The sequence below is a fragment of the Eleutherodactylus coqui genome, chromosome 2 (assembly GCF_035609145.1).
Source record: "Eleutherodactylus coqui strain aEleCoq1 chromosome 2, aEleCoq1.hap1, whole genome shotgun sequence".
NCBI lineage: Eukaryota > Metazoa > Chordata > Amphibia > Anura > Eleutherodactylidae > Eleutherodactylus > Eleutherodactylus coqui.
The window spans coordinates 23,829,409-23,847,518 of NC_089838.1; the positions used below are offsets into that span (position 1 = coordinate 23,829,409).

An 18,110-nucleotide genomic window follows, 5' to 3' on the forward strand; every position below is an offset into this window, starting at 1 on the left:
CAGCGGAATTTCTTGACCATTTCTAATTTCATGCCCATCTAAAAAAAAAAAAACATACATTCACTCGGTATTAGTAGTAAACATGTCTACAAACATCCATAGATCATAGTAAAACAATGTTCTAATGCGTTTAGATAGTAGTAGATCATAGCTATAAAAAATCATGAAATCTGGGATCTTTTTGTGTCATTTTACTGACAGTTTTATATTCTTTATGGATACAGTAATAGAATTTTTTATTTTTACAATTTAGTAACAAGGCTTCAACTTTAATAGCCTATAAAATATTATACAAAGAGCTCTTTACATTGAAGCAAACCCAGTTCCTTCAGAAATCTTGAATACTATTTTGTAATGAAATCACATAGAATAATCAGATATAAAGATGCATTTGTGCATATAAAGTACTCAATTTCTTGGCAGCTCTTAAAGTTCTATATTCTTCTTATTTTTCACTTTTAGCTTCTTTTTGCAATACTGTAGGTCGATATTTTTTTTTTCTCGGTTCAATTACGACTTCGAGATGGTGGTTGATTATATCACTGCCACAAATCAACTGCATAATGAAAGAATTAGAACTAAATTTACATGAAGTTTTCTATTTTCTGATAAAATCCAGAGGCAAAACAAAAAAAAAAAAAAAAAAAAAAAAAAAGAAAAAGAAACACCGTGATAGAGATTACAAGAAAAAATCATCAAAAATAGAAGATTCCTTTTCTTGGCAGTATTGTGTTGTTAGTGAAAAGAATCATCCCTTGCTGCTGTACAGTCCGCGTCGACAACTGTTTCTTCTATAGTAAGGAGGCGACCGAGGCTTGAGTGATGGACTCATGTTGGAGAGTGTACAAAGGCACACCAAGTCGATGGGGCGAGTCAGTATTAGAATATTGTGGTTTCGTACTTGGTGCTAATCCCCCTTTTTGTTTCTTGCCCTGGTTCAACAATCCAAGGCAGATTGGCGAGAGTCTTTTGATCAGGCTGATCTATCTGTAGGAAAGAAGAGTAGAATTTAGGCAGGTGAAGACAGTTTTGATGCATGAGGCTCAAGGAATTCAATCCCATCGGATACCATCAAGGCACCCAAAATCTAGAAAAGTTTCTCTTTATGTTTAGCTGGGGACCAGCTAAGGGTTAAGGCTTTAACCCTTTCCAATCCAATTTGTATCCTGGTTTTCCTAGGGGGCTTACTCTTTTTCTGCCGTTATACAACAGCGCTATATCCTGGCTAAAGCCAGTACTGCATGAGGTGACACGTTGGATAGGCTCCGACAACAGAGAGGCTGGCAATATACAGTAAGAGAACCCCGACGGATGTCTTTCAACTTTGGAGCTGTACAGACGTAAATCATAATGTCTTCAGAGGTCAGACAGTGGATTGGAAAGGGTTAATCAATGCTTCCCAACTAAGGTTACCTGGAACTCTGAGGATTCTTGGAACCTGTGACACTTAACAGTTCGGAAAACAAAATAATCTTTAAGATAGGTCATTAATATTTGATTGGGGGGTCCACTAATTAAGACCGCCCCACAAGCTGCTAACTGAAGAGGCAGCGGCGCTCGGGTGAGTACCATTGCTTCCTCACAGTACACCAGGTACATTGATGTCACATGCCTGAGAAGAGGCCATGATGTTCACCCGAGCAATTAGTTGATCAGTGGGGGTCCCAAGTGGTGGACCCTACCAATCTGGTATTGATGACCTATCCAAAGGATACTCAGATGAGCTCTTCTGCCTCTTTGTTTAGCGATCAGTGGGATCTCAGCACCCAGACCTCCACCAGTCATAGTATCATGTCAGACATTTTCTGAACGTTTAGTTACCCCTTAATGGACAAAATAGGATAAAAGAAGAGGGCATTATCATGGTAAGAAGGTTTATGTTTCTATTTAATATATTCTGAAGGGTTGAAGGTAACCCATAAGGACAGAGAAAGGGCAGGGAGCTTCTGCCACTATCAACCATGAAATAAGTACAAACTATATCCTTGGACTTCATCACAATCATACCCAAATCATGGCACTACTTGCCCACCTGGCTGAGAATCAGTTCTAATTTTTATGGTTTTTCATGCACCCGGATACTTACTGTTGCCTTTCGAATGCTGACTCTAGGTTTTGGAATAGGTTTGGTGGGCTTGCTGTCAAAACTCTCTGGAAGTGTTGAGGAATGTCCTCCTTTCCTCGCCTGTAGTGCAAGCTGATATGCAACTTCAAATGCCTGTCCTAATGTCAAGATGATCTCATATGCTAAATTCTAAGGAGGAAAGAATAGAAAAAAATACAGATTATGGGAAAAACCACATAATAATTTCCCCTTCACAAAAAATTGCTACCTAACTCCTAAAAAAAACCAAACATCCAAACTTGGACAGACCAAGACGGCCACACCACTTCTCTGACTACCTGATGCACACTGTACATTGGTAGTACATCAGTAGCCTAAGACACCACATGCTGTTCTGATTGGCCAGTGCTTATGTGAGCAGCACTAGCCAATCAGAGCAGCATGTAGTATCTTAGACTACCAATACACTACAGTGTGCATCAAGTAGCCAGAGAGATTGGGTGGTTTGCTGGGACCAAAGGGTCGCTTCAACTTAAATGGTCAGATGTGGGTTGAAACTCTTGTACGTAAATAGTCTGGCTAACTTTCTCCTCCTTAAACGGATATCCCCCATCCTGGCTTTACATAGCCGAGATGGGAAACTGCTGCCATGGCTACTGGCTATCCAGCTGAAGACTACAGGAAGAGCTGATCCTTTAGCGCAGCATTGTTTCCATAACTCTCATTGAAATGATGGGGGCTACGGAAAAAGTTAATTCATTGTAGCAATCATAAATGCATCCAATCACTATCCAAAGCCAGTGTTTGATTGGTCGGTCTTACCACTGGGATCCCAACCTATTTTTATTGCTATCCTGACACTGGCCTCATGTAGAAAGAGAAGACCAACATTTCTGCCAGGTACATCTCTGCAGGAGTCTATGGAGAGTGAAAGAAAGAACACTACAGTAAATGGGAACCCTCAACCCTTTTCTCCTAACCAATGGACATCTCAATGATCAGACCCAAACTAACAAAGACATTTTGTTAGATCCTGGATATGGAAAAATGCTTTTTGCTGGTATGCTCTTCAAATCTAATGCAGTAGGCTTACCTAAAGTTCTACACAAATCACCTTAAGACCCTCACACATGGACGTGTCAGATTCGGCATGCAGAATCTGGCTCTGGCCGCGGTCGACGACCCTGCGTATCTGTTGTTTCTTTACTACGGAGGACCGTGGACGCTCACTGTTGGTCGTGTGCAGTAGAGATTAAAAAAAAAATATTTGTATTTCCCGCGCTGTCACTGGGCAATGACTTGGGTACCGGCAGCCTATCCACAATGTCAATTACGGATGGGCCGGGATAGGATGGCTTCCATTGACTGTGCGAAGTCTGCACAAAAATAGGACATGTTGCGATTTCATTACCGCTCGTGCAGATCACAATCGCTATCCTCTCATTTGAGTGGATATGTGAATGTTCTATTTTTTTAATGTGTGCAGAATAGCGCGGATCGTCCACGTGGGTGACGATCGCAGATTCCGCAACTCAAATCCGGTCATGTGAGACCGGCCTCATCCATTGCAGTAGAGAGGAGTTCAAATATATGTTGGGTACCTTGCGTATTGGCGCTTTCAATGCCTAGAAAATTATTTTTTTGTTGTTGTTGGAGGAGTTGGCTTTGCGAACCCCTGGGTAGATAGCAGTACAGAACATGTAGTATTGCACTGTACTATAGAAAGGCGCTACTAAACAGCCAATCAGTGCATGCACTGCTGTAATACAAGTATTTATGAGGGAAATGCGCATGCCGATTGGCTGGATTTTCCAGTAAAGTACTGCAGACCGGACTGTCTGTGAAATTGTATGTTGAGTCTGCTTTCAAGTTACAATAGCTCATTTTACGTTGAAAGTATATCCTGCAGCCACCGTAACTTAAGGGAGCTCTCTCTCTCTCTCTCTCTCTCTCTCTCTCTCTCTCTCTCTCTCTCTATATATATATATATATATATATATATATATATATATATATATATATATATCTCTCTCTATATATATATATATATATATATATTATATTTATATATATATATATATATATATATATATATATGTATAATAGAGATGAGCGAGCATACTCACTGAGGCCTCGGTCACACGGGTGTTTTTTCGCGCGATTTGCGGTTTGCATAACGGATGCGCATCCGCAAATCGCGTGACCGGGGCCGACGATTCGCTGAAAAATCTACACCTAGCAGCGTTTTCAGCTAAACGGCCCAGCGCTGCCCGCTATCCTCTGCCACAGCTGTGGCAGAACGATGTTCGCCCATTGAATTCAATGGAGCCGGCAATACAGCCGGCTCCATTGAAAGCAATGGGCTGCCGGCGAGCGCGGGATGAATTTTCGGAAAGGGCTTAAAAATATAAGCCCTTCCCTGAAAACCATCCTAAAATGTGTAAAAAAAAAAAAAAATTATACTCAACTTTTCCCTGCAGACGGAGTTCAGCCATGTCCAGCCGGGAGTTCTCCTGAGCTGCTCTGTGTAGTATTCAGCAGGCGGGGATTTAAAATCCCCGCCTGCTGAATGGGCTGCCTCTGATTGGTCACAGCCCTCACCAATCAGAGGCAGCTCTCACTCACCTATTCATGAATTCATGAATAGGTGAGTGAGTGCTGCCTCTGATTGGCTGAGCGCCTGCAGAATACTACAGAGAGCAGTTCAGGAGAACTGCCGGCCGGACGCGGCTGAACTCTGGCTGCAGGAGAAAGGTGAGTATACTTTTTTTTTATTTTTACACATTTTCAGGATGGTTTTAAGGGAAGGGCTTATATTTTAAGCCCTTCCCCGAAAATTCATCCAGCGCTTGCCGGCAGCCCATTGCTTTCAATGGAGCCGGCTGTATTGCCGGCTCCATTGACTTCAATGGGAGAATATTGTTCTTCTCTGCCACAGTTGTGGCACAGCTGTGGCAGAGGAGAACAATCTTAGTATATGTTCTCAATGGGGTCGGCGCTGCTGCCGCCAGCCCATTGAGCGCATATACAAGCATTGATTTGCGCAGAACGCAGTTACATGGTGTGTCCTAAAATTATCGCCACATCCACATCAAAAACGGACATGTGACCGATCCCATTGCTTTGCATTGGGTTTATAAATCTGCAGATTGCAAGCGCGTCTGCAAATCGGACCTAAAAACTTCCGTGTGACCGAGGCCTAAGGCAAACTACTCGAGCGAGTAGTGCCTTATGCGAGTACCTGCCCGCTCGTCTCTAAAGATTCGGGTGCCGGCGGGGGGCGGGGAGAGCGGGGAGGAACGGGGGGAGGGGGGAGCTCACTCTCCCCCCCCCCCCCGCTTCCCCCTGCTCACTACCGCAACTCACCGCTCTCCCCCGCCGACACCCGAATCTTTAGAGACGAGCGGGCAGGTACTCGCATAAGGCACTACTCGCTCGAGTAGTTTGCCTTATCAAGTATGCTCACTCATCTCTAATATATATATATATACACATCACATATGAAAAGATCAAATGATCATAAATAATAGCTAAATACTAACCACATCGAAAGCTGTGAAAACATGACAGTAGTGGAGGTTAGATTTCAAGTCTTTTGTGATATATGCAAAGGTAGAGAGGTCTTCAGGATCCTGGGCGGCACATGATATATTGCGGATTTCATGTTCAGCGATGATCGCCTAGGGAAAATAAAACAAAATTCATTTCCTTACATAATCCAGAATCCTTACATATATAATGACACAGGAAAACATATGCCTACAAGATAAAGATTACTCATGCCATCAATATTGGACTCTAGTTGTAGCGTGTGGGTTTAACTATACACCTAGTGATTTCAGGTGGATTCTGTGCTACAAGCTCTAAATGCAGTGGTTGACCATGCATAATAAGGTCGACGGGCTATCTACTGCCAAGAGACCATGACAAGCACAGTGATATCACCAATCCCAGTGTCTGCGCACTGGGGGTCTCAGGCTTGTTTCTGATGATGGCTTACTCAACCACAGACCCTTGCACATGTTCTTCTAAGGACTAGAGAGCTTGGACCTGATTTGTCCCCATTCTTTTCACCCCTTGTAGGAGAGAGTGGCATGACTCTCAGGCTTGTTGGTCACTACCTTCTTGTTCTTTATTCTTCACCTATTACTGGTTTTGTTATGGAGCCACTGTTGCATGCTGGTTCGTACAATGGGGGAAATGTGACTGGCAGAGACGCCCTTACCCACCTTTACTCTCAAGCACCTTTAAATAATGGAGTTGTGGCTGGCCATATACACTAGATTGGCTACTGTATCTTGTCCAACCTACGCATAAACATGTTTATTTCAATAATAAGAAGAGTCTGGTAGCAGCTTATCTATATATTAAAATGCAAGGGCTACTCCTTTAACCCCCCTACTGATTACCCCAAGCTCTGTTCATTCAAAAGGAAAATGATTCTATAGTTTTGGATAAACAGAGCTTGTTCTATTTCATAGGGCTGTAGCTCTGGTTCTATCGTGGGTATAGACACACTTTTGGTCTAATTTTAAAGCCAGGCTTTTTTACTTTAAAACCAGTCTAAAAGCCTGTCTTAGGCTCTGCAGCTACAGCTATCTGGCATGAAAAGAGGAATACTGAATTTACAGCTGTCATGACAGTCTGTGTGCAGAGCAGAGGAGGGTGCAGCAGGGCAGAAGCAGGCAGCAGAGAATGATCTGTGATTCTCCTGTATGTTTGCCTGTCCCAGGGGAGGGTGGCATGGACTTAGCTTCGTCTTAAAGCATAAATATGCTCTGGAGTTGGAATGTGGCATGATGTAAAAAGACTTTTTGTAAAAAAAAAAGTGTTTCTGTTGTGAAAAAGTAATAAGACATATAAAGTTATAGGGTTGGTCCTAGTTATATATTTTTTTAGTGTCCTGTACCGCTAACCAGTTCTCTACTACTCTGCTTATTTGCAGGCTGCAGTCCTGCCAGGTTTATGGGACATCACAGGCAATAACAGCTCAAAGATCGCATCTGTGACGGTTGGGGAAGCCTGTAAATGTAAAATCAGAGGGGAGCTAAAGAAAAATACAACTCGGACCGTCCCTTTAACATAATATTTACACTATATGGTGAATGCTGTAAAAATACGTCCCAAAAATCAATGGTGAAATAGTTTTTTTTTCAATTTGAATGTAACTGTTAGGGCGACTTGATACGGGCATACACGTTTTTGTGCAATGAACAGATCTTTTTTGTGCACATATTGGCTCGTTCTACAGTATTTTTGCTCTCACAGGGTCATTAGTGCAACAGACGAACACATTTAGCCAAATGAATTCCAGATGTGTTCTTTTTTTCACTGAATGGCGCAGCGTGTTGTGCATCCCGTTGTGCATTATCTGTGCATTTGTGCATTCCCCACAGGCGTCTATGGGGACCAGTGGTGCGCAAATGCACACAAAAGTAAAGCATACTGTGTTCGCTTCGTGCGCACACAATGCGTGTGCAAAAAAAGTACATGGTCAGGAACCCATTGTAAGCAATGGGTTCTATTCTCTACATATTGAGTGTGCACATGTAAATTTGCCCGTTAGAACCCCTTAGAGGGTTAAACAGATAATGAGTCGATTCCACCAAAATCCATTTCTCTTCGATCTAATGGCATCAGTACTGCTACAGAACCAATGTACATTTCACCATAGTCTTTGGAGAACTTCGTTGAACATTTATTGACTCGGCTTTCAAATGGGAAAAAGTGGTGATGGGTCAATTTTTAAAGGAGTTGTCCGGAACAACCGAACAAAATTCAATATTACACAAATGTACAATATCAGGAAAATACCTGATAACGATACGTTTCACTTTACCCCTTGTACAATGACTAGAAAATGATGGCCTGCCCTGTTCCATGTTCATCATCTTGGTGCTAAGCTTCCATAATCACAATAAATGCCATTTGTAAGTCTGAATATTCTGCTGATTTGATGCAGCGATTCGACGTCCCAGGAGGGAATATTTCTGTGACTCACAAGCTGCATACACGGCAGGTCTGGAGCTCTGTGTTGTCTACAAGCATTTGTATGCCGCCTGCAGCCAACTCCGTGTGACGCTCCCTCACCTTGAGTGGCTCAGCGAAGCATTTACGCAATGACAAATTATTTCATATTCCCTGTATGCACTAGGCTTGTTTTGATGTTTAACGAAGCGCATTGGAGATCTGTGAACATTATGATAATGCATTTACCTTATTATGAATAATAATATGGTGGCAGCACAGGCTTAATAAAATGGGGTAGATTATATGTGATACAGAATACCCAGGTGGGTGCCAAGATAGCGTTAGAGTAATAAATATGTATCCATTCCATCTTCCATCTTGTATGTTTCAGCCTGTCATATTATATTGTTGGCATTTTCCTTCATAAAAACTTTGCAGATTTTACATCTAGTATAATAGTGCTTGGTCAGAACATCATGTACGTTCCGTACTTTGAGACAGGAGGACCAGACGACACAAACAATGGTGCTATCAGCGCCTATTCTCCATAAGAAGGCCATTTTACAGAATTCTCATGAGAAATAGTTCCATTCGGCCTAAGAAAAGTCCTGCCTGACAACTAAGACGTAAATAAATTATATTTATCACAAGTGAGGCGTGTTCTAGCCTCGTTGCAAAGGTCTTTATATATATACTTCTGCTTGTTAATGGAATAAACAGAAGAACTTATTTGATGAGACTAGGAAAACAAGTGTGGTCATTCTGTTTAGTATTGCATTCTACTGTTATTTTATAAGATATGAAACACCCAAATTATACCTAAAACTGAGATTTTGCTATCAATTGGTGACTGAACTCGGATAATCCGACCAGGCTCTCACTCCAGACCCCAGTGAACAAATCCAATGACTTTCTTTCTTCCGGGAGGGACAGACAGAGCACTCTATAAATAAAAGGTAAGAAACTCCATTTCTTACAAAATTATCTGTCTTCCCCTGAGGCTGTGATTGCCCATCTGCGCTGGAAAAGGAGGGCATAACTGTCATGCTTTGAGACCCGAGTCAAACGAGGCCGCCATTCCCCCTCTGGGACCTGAAAATCAATGAGATCTGCACCTGCAGTTACAAGCGCTGGCCACTACATAGGGGGTCACCGCAGTCACCTGATCAGCTAATCAGCAGCAGGCTCCAGCCGATTAATAGTATTTCCTTGGAAAACCCCTTAAAGTAAATTGATGATAGTGGCCCTGTTTTTCCAATCTCACACCACACTTTTAAATTCTATATGCAGTCCAGAAGATTTGATCATTTGTAATATACCAGATGATGTTAATGCACATTTTGACTCTAGGAAAGAAAAAGAAATCTCACCTTATTAGCAGCATCCATAAACTTCACTCCTTTATAAGAAACTGATAGAATAATTGTTGGAACTTTCTTCATTTGTTCTGTTGATTTCTGAGAATGCAGAAAATTAGGGTTAAATCTTGTAGTAACATGTATTGTGAAATAGATTACATTTCAGATATGGAGATTTACACGCATACTGTATAGCAAGTAGGAGTACGGTAGGTGTACACCAGCCATATTACTCTATCACCAATGCATTGATGACCTGCCTGCTGAAAGAGCTTCAGTACAGTTCCGACGAGCCAAGCTGCTAGACGCGCTGATCTCCGACAGCAGCGGAGAGGTGAGTGTGTGTGTATATATATATATTTTATTTTTTTTTGCACAAGCTAGGGATGATTTTCAGGGAAGGGCTAATATTTAAAGCCCTCCCCGAAAATCACTACAAGAGTTGCTGGCATCCCATTGCTTTCAATGGGGCAGCCGGCAGCAGTGGCGGTCCCATTGAAAGCAATGGGCATGCAGCTTCGTTCACGCGCTGTTTTGCACGCACAAACGTGCATGCAAAACAATGCTTGTGTGAACAAGGCCTTAAAGAGGAACTGCCCTTTTATAATGTACAGAATAAGTGATTCTAAGCATTTTTACAGAGGCTTTTATTAACCTATTTAGTACATTTTTCTTACAAAATTCCTCTTCAGCTATACAGATAGGTGAATATAGTGTTGAGAAATCAATCTTCACCTAACTGTATAGCAGAAGGGGAGTTCCAGCTGTGCCTGCACTGTTCTCTCTAGTGCAGGCACAGTGATTCTATATAACAGGGTTTTAATAAATGTCTTCAATATATTTTATTCATTTTCAATTGCCCTGTGCTCCAAATTTGCCTAATCTGCCAGTGTTTTATTAATGTCCTGCCCCACTTCTGCCGCTCTTCCCCGGTGCTGTCTCAGGAGAAGCCGTTCTGTGCTTCACCCACTCACAGCACCTGTTTCCAGCCAGACCTAATGCACTGTCAGGGACTCGGTGCATCGAGTTGTGACATACAGTACTGTAAATCCGATGCACTGAGTCCCTGACAGTGCCTCGAGTTGGGAGGGGAAAGGACGCTATGAAGGGGAGAAGCTGTCTACAGCACAGAATGGCTTCTCCTTACACAGCGCCAGGTAATAGCAGCAGGAGAGTAATAAAACCAGCCTGAGGGAGAGACAGATCATGGAGGCACAGGAGGATTGAAAATAGATAAAATATAAAGGAGAAATTTCTTAATAAGCTGGTATATGGAAAGAGCTGTGCCTGCACTAGAGAGAACAGTGCTGGAACAGCTGGAGCTCCCTCTTCTGCTATGCAGTTAGGTGAAGATGGATTTCTTAGCACCATCTTCACCTAGCTGCATAGCTGAGGAGGGGCTTTGTAAGAAAAATGTACAGATTAGTCTAATAAAACCTATTGCAAAAATGTTTAGAATTACCTATTTTGTACATTTAAAAAAAAAACCAGCTACTTTTTCAGCTAAAAGAAGAATACATTTTGAATGGTTTAACATAACATTCTGCAACTAGTTATAACCGTCATGTTAACCCTTTCCAATCCAATTTGTATCCTGGTTTTCCTAGGGGGCTTACTCTTTTTCTACCGTTATACAACGGCGCTATCTGCTGGCTAAAGCCAGTACTGCATGAGGTGACACTTTGGATAGGCTCTGACAGCAGAGAGGCTGGCAATATGCAGTAAGAGAACCCTGACGGACGTCTTCCAACATCGGAGCTGTACAGCCTTAAATCATAATGTCTTCAGAGGTCAGACAGTGGATTGGAAAGGGTTAAACTTTGCCGCATCTGTACATCTATAACATGGGAAAATGAGAACAACTTCCTGATTTAGTGAATTAGAAAGAAGGAGAGGTTAGAAGTGTAAATAGCTGAACTCTAAAGAAAAAAGCTCTATTAAGGTACTGAGGATATAAGAGCGCTGGAGGATGCACGAAATATAATTGAAGTCCGTTTCCTGTATCATTATAAAACATATGGTCATGAAGCTATACTCCACCCTGAAGTATAGTGTCTAACATTCTGCAGGGGCTGTGGTTAGAATATATTCATTGCTACCTTTCCCCAGTGGGACACAATCTAATTTTCCAGAGTCAAATATACACGCATGTATTCTATTTTAATGAGAAGCCAATTAACTTACGAGTTCAGTATATTTTTGGAATTTGGGAGGAATAAGGAAATATAAATATGAGCCACACTGTAACACTTTGGGTTGTTTCAGCTTCAGGGGTCGCCATGTTTTCAAAGAGCTGTTGTAATTCTGAGTCCCCAAAAATGTCATAAAACCTGTTTGCACTCTTATTGCTGATGTAGTGCCCACACATAGGATACTACTTGGTCTGTCTCTCTCAACTAAGGACTACTCCTAATTAGAGATGAGCGAGTATACTCGCTAAGGCACATTACTCGAGCGAGTAGTGCCTTAGCCGAGATTCTCCCTGCTCGCCTCTAAAGATTCAGGGGCCGACAGGGGGTGGGGACCGGCGGGGGAGAGCGGGGAGGAACAAAGGAGAGGTCTCTCTCTCCGGCTTTCCCCCCCGCTCCCCGCCACAACTCACCTGTCACCCGCGACAGCCCCCGAATCTTTAGAGACGAGCGGGGAGATACTCGGCTAAGGCACTACTCGCTCGAGTAATGTGCCTTAGCGAGTATACTCGCTCATCTCTAATCCTAATACAATACACCTCCTTGGGTCTTGCTTTACCTCCTAGAAGACTCCAAATGATTCTTGTGACTCCATCTGACTGTTTTAAAAGGGTTGTCTAAGATTAGAAAAACATGGCCAATTACTTCCAATAAGAGATTGTGTTTAGTGAGGGGCAATTATTTGAATAAGCGAGTTAGGAGTGATTGGATGAAGTTTCCAAAAATAATAGGGACTACGTGACAATTAAAGTCAATGGGAATAAAAATTATGTGTTGCCCTGTACACAGGCGTCTAGGTTCACATCTGACTATAGACAACATCTGCCTGCAGTTTGTATGTTCTTTATGTGTTTATTCTTCTTTTTCTTCACCTTCTTCTCGTCCTTTGGAGAGAAAGTTGGAAGAACAAGTGTGGTGGCTTTATGCACTATGGGATAGCTGATTTTTCAGTGATTTGCACCAAAGATTGGATCGGGCTGACCAGATCCGATTCTGGGGAAATCGGCCCGATTTTGCCCACCGGCTGATCATGACGAGCAACCCAAGTTGTATAGCAGCTTAGTTCTATGGAGCTGAGCTGCGCTACCAGTTACAGCCTATTGAAAGGTGTTGTGCTGTTTTTGGAAGAAAGTAGCCATGCTTTTTCAAAACCTGTGCAACCTTTTAAAGTTTCTGCTTTGAATAAGAGACACCCTGTGAGTTCTACTAGGAGATGACTGCAGACACAGACTTTATTAACACTGTCTACAACCCCGTAAGGACAGAGGCCCTTTTTTTTTCATTTTCGTTTTTACCATCCCCTTTTAAAAAATCATAACACTTTTATTTATCCATGGCCATAGCTCTATGAGGCCTTGTTTTTTTCAATGGTAGTATGTAATGTACCATATAATGTACTTAGGAAAAAACTTTTAAAAAAATTCCAGGTGGAGTAAAATGGAACCCCTTGATCCCCACCCATACAAGCCCGGAACTTCTATGACGTAACTGTACGTCATGGAGTGTTAAGGAGATAAGGTTGATCCAAGTCAACAACAGATGAACATTGCATGCTCCCTGCACCAACTACATTTCCTCTGTCTTGGAGAGGACATACAAGCACAGACAGGGTTCATTTTCTTTCTCTCCCAAGCTTCAAAAATTAGAATGACACAAAGTGAGTTAAAATACTACCATAGATAGACTGTAAACATATGGCAAACATATAATAGTGCCATAAAGTGCCCAAATAATACTGTAATGGAGTCTATGACAAAGGTTTGAAATGTCCCATACAGAAAGAAGTTTTACATGTGGGCTATGCCTGTTGAAAAGGTATTGAAAGGCTTGTGGCAATTGCCCTTTACAGTCCATGCTATAATCCAACCTGTATCCACATTAGATAGCTGTCGTACAAACCACTATCTCTTCGGACATAAATATGTGGGTTCATTACATTGAGGACAGTAGAATGAGTTACTGTCAAGTATCCCTGATGATGGCTTATCTACTTGGGCACATCCTTCATGCCTGATCCTATATGGGACTGCTGAGCTGCCCCTATACACATTGGATGATCGGATGATCCCACAGAAATTGGAAGGTCTGGACTACTTTAATCTATAGTGTATGGTCTGCTTTCTATGTATAAACCATTGCCCAAAGCCTCAGTAAGTAGAGTAGCCCAATAGTACCTTGAAAGCAGCGCTTTACTGTCAACCAGGCTGCATGCAAAGGATGGAACTAATGGCAATAGCTCATAATTGAGGGGCTCAATGGAATATTGGCTCATCCCCACTTAAAGCGGTTATCTAGTTGTAAACTATTGATGTTTTACCCAAAGGACAGGTCATCAATAGTAGACCGGAGGGGCTGCATTGCCAGGGACCCCTACCGATATGTGTTCTCTGGGCTAGTGTGCTCAGCGCTGATTTCTACAACAAGCAGACAGTTTTGTTCCCACTGCAGTGACCAGGCTTAGTAATTCAGGCAAAGGTCCCACTGAAATGAATGAGAACTTGGCCTGCAATACCATGTCCTGCCACTGCAGTGAGGATGGAGCTGTCTGCTTCCTGCAGAAATAAGCTCAATTCAGAAGTACACTGACCCACTGAAAATCTGATCGGTAGTTGTCCCGGGTGATGGACCCCATCAATCTACTATTGACGACCTATCCTATGGATAAAACATCAGTAGTTTAAAACTGAACAACCCCATTATCATGATAAATGTGAAAATCTTGCTTTAGAATACATTCAAAGACAGCAGATGATTACTTCTCAATTTCGGGGTTGGAATATGCTGTTCTTGCACTGAGACCCTCAAGCATTGGTCGAGAGAGATACAGATAGTGGCCCATATACTGTCTATAGTGTGTGGATTGTCCCAACCTTCCAAGAAGCAAAGTAGAAGTGGCAAAATCTGAAAATTCGTGACCGACTGTTAATTCGCAACATTAAAAACAGCAAATAAATGCGTTTCGAGGTACAGGACCTCTTCATCAGTACAACAGCTGAAGCAGAGTGCCACTCTTGGCTGTTCAGCAGTGTGTAGAATGCTGCAGTGGAGTCGGAGTAGGTAAGGTGCAGACGTTGGCCACAAATTTGAGGAGTTTACCACTTCTACTTTACCTGTTGGAAGTTTGCACCAATCCACCAGTTGTTTTGGTGTAGCCACTTTGTGTCATTTTAGGCCTGCTTCTAACAACTAGAGATGAGCGAGTATACTCGCTAAGGCACATTACTCGAGCGAGTAGTGCCTTAGCTGAGTATCTCCCCGCTCGTCTCTAAAGATTCGGGGGCCAGCGCGGGTGGCAGGTGAGTTGTGGTGGGGAGTGGGGGGGAGAGAGGGAGAGAGAGATCTCCCTTCCGTTCCTCCCCGCTCTCCCCCGCCGCCGCCCCCCGAATCTTTAGAGACAAGCGGGGATATACTCGGCTAAGGCACTACTCGCTCGAGTAATGTGCCTTAGGGAGTATACTCGCTCATCTCTACTAACACCGCATTTGTCTGGTTGGGCAGCACCTCTGCGCCTTCTTGGCCATAGCAACCTACTCTTTCATCTTCACAGCCTTTATCACATAGGCGCATTAACATCCATTTTGCTCAACCAATTGTTTCCTACAATCACTTTTCCATATACTGTCTATGTCCACCCCTGAGTTGGGCGTACCTCCCAAGTGCCCAATTTGAAGGGACAGACCCTACTTTTGACCCAAGCCCTTCTGTTATTTTCTCCTCCTTAAAGGTCCCTCTTTTTGACCCGAAAAATAAATCTACATTACAAATTCACTAAAAAGCACCATAAAGTATCAATATGAGACCCCAATTTACATATTATTCCATCACATGGTACGATTTGAACTTCTAAAGCCTTAAGTTACACATTGAGAAAGTGGATCTGCCACGTAATGAACCGTAAGCGTCCTTCTGTGACCGTCCAAAAGGTTGGCAGATATGGATTCAGCTACTAGCTGTTGATCAAGCCAGAGGTTTCGGTAGCAGATAATCTGACTTCAGTAATCTCACTGTTAATGCAATGCTCCTCCCCACTATAATTATATCAATTAGTCCTAATTATATTGGTACCCTTTACATCATAACTACAGTAAAAAAAATAAAATCTTCCATTCTCTATGCTGTTTTTTTATTTTTAGCTTTTTAATACCTCTAATTATATGAAATATTCTCCATCCACCACGAATATTACTTAGCGCTAACATAAAAAAAAAATGTAAAAAAAAAAAATGCTAACGAAGAACAAAGACTGAAATCAATGTGTATTCTGAGCGGAGCTCCATCTTTTCTGCACAAGGACTAATCAAGATCATCTTGTCTGAATTAATCTTTTGAAAAGAGAAACAGAGCACTCCGGGGGTCTACATTATGGGATGTCACCTGCCAAAACCTCCAGCGAATCTTGTTTCTATTCAATCTCTGGCTTTAATAAACCCACCGGATGCTTTTTTTCTCAAAGGAGGGAAGAATGAAAGTAATAGTGTACAGCACCATAATGAAAATCAATGTGCTTATAGTGCTTTGATAGAAGAGGGCCCGCGCTTGAACCCCATTTGGGAATTGTCATGAGATACATTGATTTTTTTTTTTCACTCCGGCAGCCAATTGTCTCCATTTCTCAAAGTCATCGGAGTACTGAGATTGCTCTTAACTGTGTATTTATTATGTAATAGAAAGACATCTGTATAATGTAACATTATAATGGGACAGGGCTGTATATAATAGCAGATTCTGCCTTTTTCTTATAGCTATGGATCCCTTTATGCACATACCTGTAAGGAAGAAGAACGGTAGGTGGCCTCAGATTCTACATCTTAGATCCATGGCGTGTGCAACGGGGGTCACACTAAGCTGTACCATTAGGGAATTACATAAATAGTAGCATTTTATCATAATACGGTACTACCACCACCGATACTCTCCTAAGTCTACATAGGCCTTACCGAAGGGTCAGTAAACTAAGGCCAGTGGTGTACAAACCATAAAGGCAGCCCATGCAATGTCACCCCTGAGGAGAGGGAGATCATGCCAGTATGGTCAATGATGGAACACTCTACGGGGATGTGGTTTCCGGAGCTGTTGTACTATTATTTACGCCAAGTGGCCATAGATTTGCAGTCATCGGGTCCATGATCAGGAATTCACGTGATGCAGGTGCAAAAATGTGCCATTATTACGTCTATGTCAAACTTTCCTTAGCGAAGAAGGAAATGGAAAATGTACTCCAGCCATGAAAATTAGATGGGGACATCAGGACTTCCCGTATTTCTAGAGATAAGGAGTGTGCAGAGTCGTAAATTTGCTAAGCCCAGTGGAAAATTTGCAACAGCGCCCTGCAATTATCATGTGCTATTTAGAATACTGGTGTCTTCTTATGTGGCAGAGGGACCTTTGGGCCCCTTCAGGCACTGCAGCCCAAATGCAACTCCTAAACTCTGCATCACCTATAGCCAGTACAGCATTAAAAGGGTTATCCAAGCTTTTAACATTTTTGGCCTACCCTCAGAATAAGCCATCAATATTTGATCGGTGGGAATGCACCGCTCAGTATCCTTGATGATCAGCCAGGGCCGTGGCGCTCATCGGAGCACGCCGCACCTCTTCAGTGATTCCATATGAGCATGTCCGTGCATTACAGGCGTGTGCCTGCAAAGATAGGACATGCGTGCACCATAGTGAATGTACGCATTGTTTTCAATGGAGCAGCGGCTGCTGCCAGCGGCTCCATTGAAAACAATGGTCTGCCGGCTCCCTGCATTGTTTTTAGAGAAGAGCTTTACATATAAGCCCTTCCCTGAAAAACAAAAATTTTAGTGTAAAAAATATAAATAAATAAACGTACCTGTCTGCCGCTGCTATATCCCCCGCGGGGATGAAGAACACACCTGCCGCATGCGGCATTCGGGGAGAGCTGCCTGTGATTGGCTGAGCACCTCAGCCAATCACATTCAGCTCTTTTAGCAACCAGGGATTTTAAATCCCTGCTGCTAATAGATCAGCACCACAGAGCAGGGGACAACAGGAGAAGACACAGCTGTTCCCTGGCAGCTGAAGCAAGGTGAGTATTTATTTTTTTCGTTTTTTACAGCACTTTTACTGGATTTTCAGGGAAGGGCTTATATTTAAAGCTCTTCCCTGAAATCAATTGATGGGGTGCCAGCAGCAGAATCCTCTACCGCAGCTGTTATGTGTGACAGCTGCGGTAGAGAATTGAAGAATTCCTCTACTGCATCTGTCACAGATGTGGGAGATGTAGCAGCAGGGAATTCTTTTTACTAGCGGTGATAAAGGAAACATCTGCCGCATGCGGCAGATGTGTTCTTCATCCCTGCTGAAGACACAGCAGCGGCGGACAGGTAAGTTTATTTATTTTTTTACACAAAAATTTTTGTTTTTCAGGGAAGGGCTTATATGTAAAGCCCTTCCCTGAAAAAGAACCCAGGGGTGCTGGCAGACCATTGAAAACAATGCATGGACCTGCATTCACGCGTGTTTTTGCACGTACATGGGTGCGCAGTTATGTACGCACAAAAA

The 18,110-nt window shown here is 42.6% G+C and overlaps 1 protein-coding gene across 1 annotated transcript in view; it reads right to left on the reverse strand.

The window, feature by feature from the left end:
* Window positions 1–399: 399 nt before the first annotated feature.
* Window positions 400–18,110, reverse strand: part of ANKS1B (ankyrin repeat and sterile alpha motif domain containing 1B) — a 112,427-nt gene continuing 94,716 nt past the window's right edge. The window contains exons 6-9 of the mRNA XM_066589531.1: window positions 9,406–9,492; window positions 5,608–5,745; window positions 2,087–2,254; window positions 400–987 (exon numbers count right to left, since the gene is read on the reverse strand). Coding sequence (XP_066445628.1) covers window positions 880–987; window positions 2,087–2,254; window positions 5,608–5,745; window positions 9,406–9,492 — 501 coding nt within the window. The 3' untranslated portion in view covers window positions 400–879. The remainder of the gene's footprint in view (window positions 988–2,086; window positions 2,255–5,607; window positions 5,746–9,405; window positions 9,493–18,110) is intronic.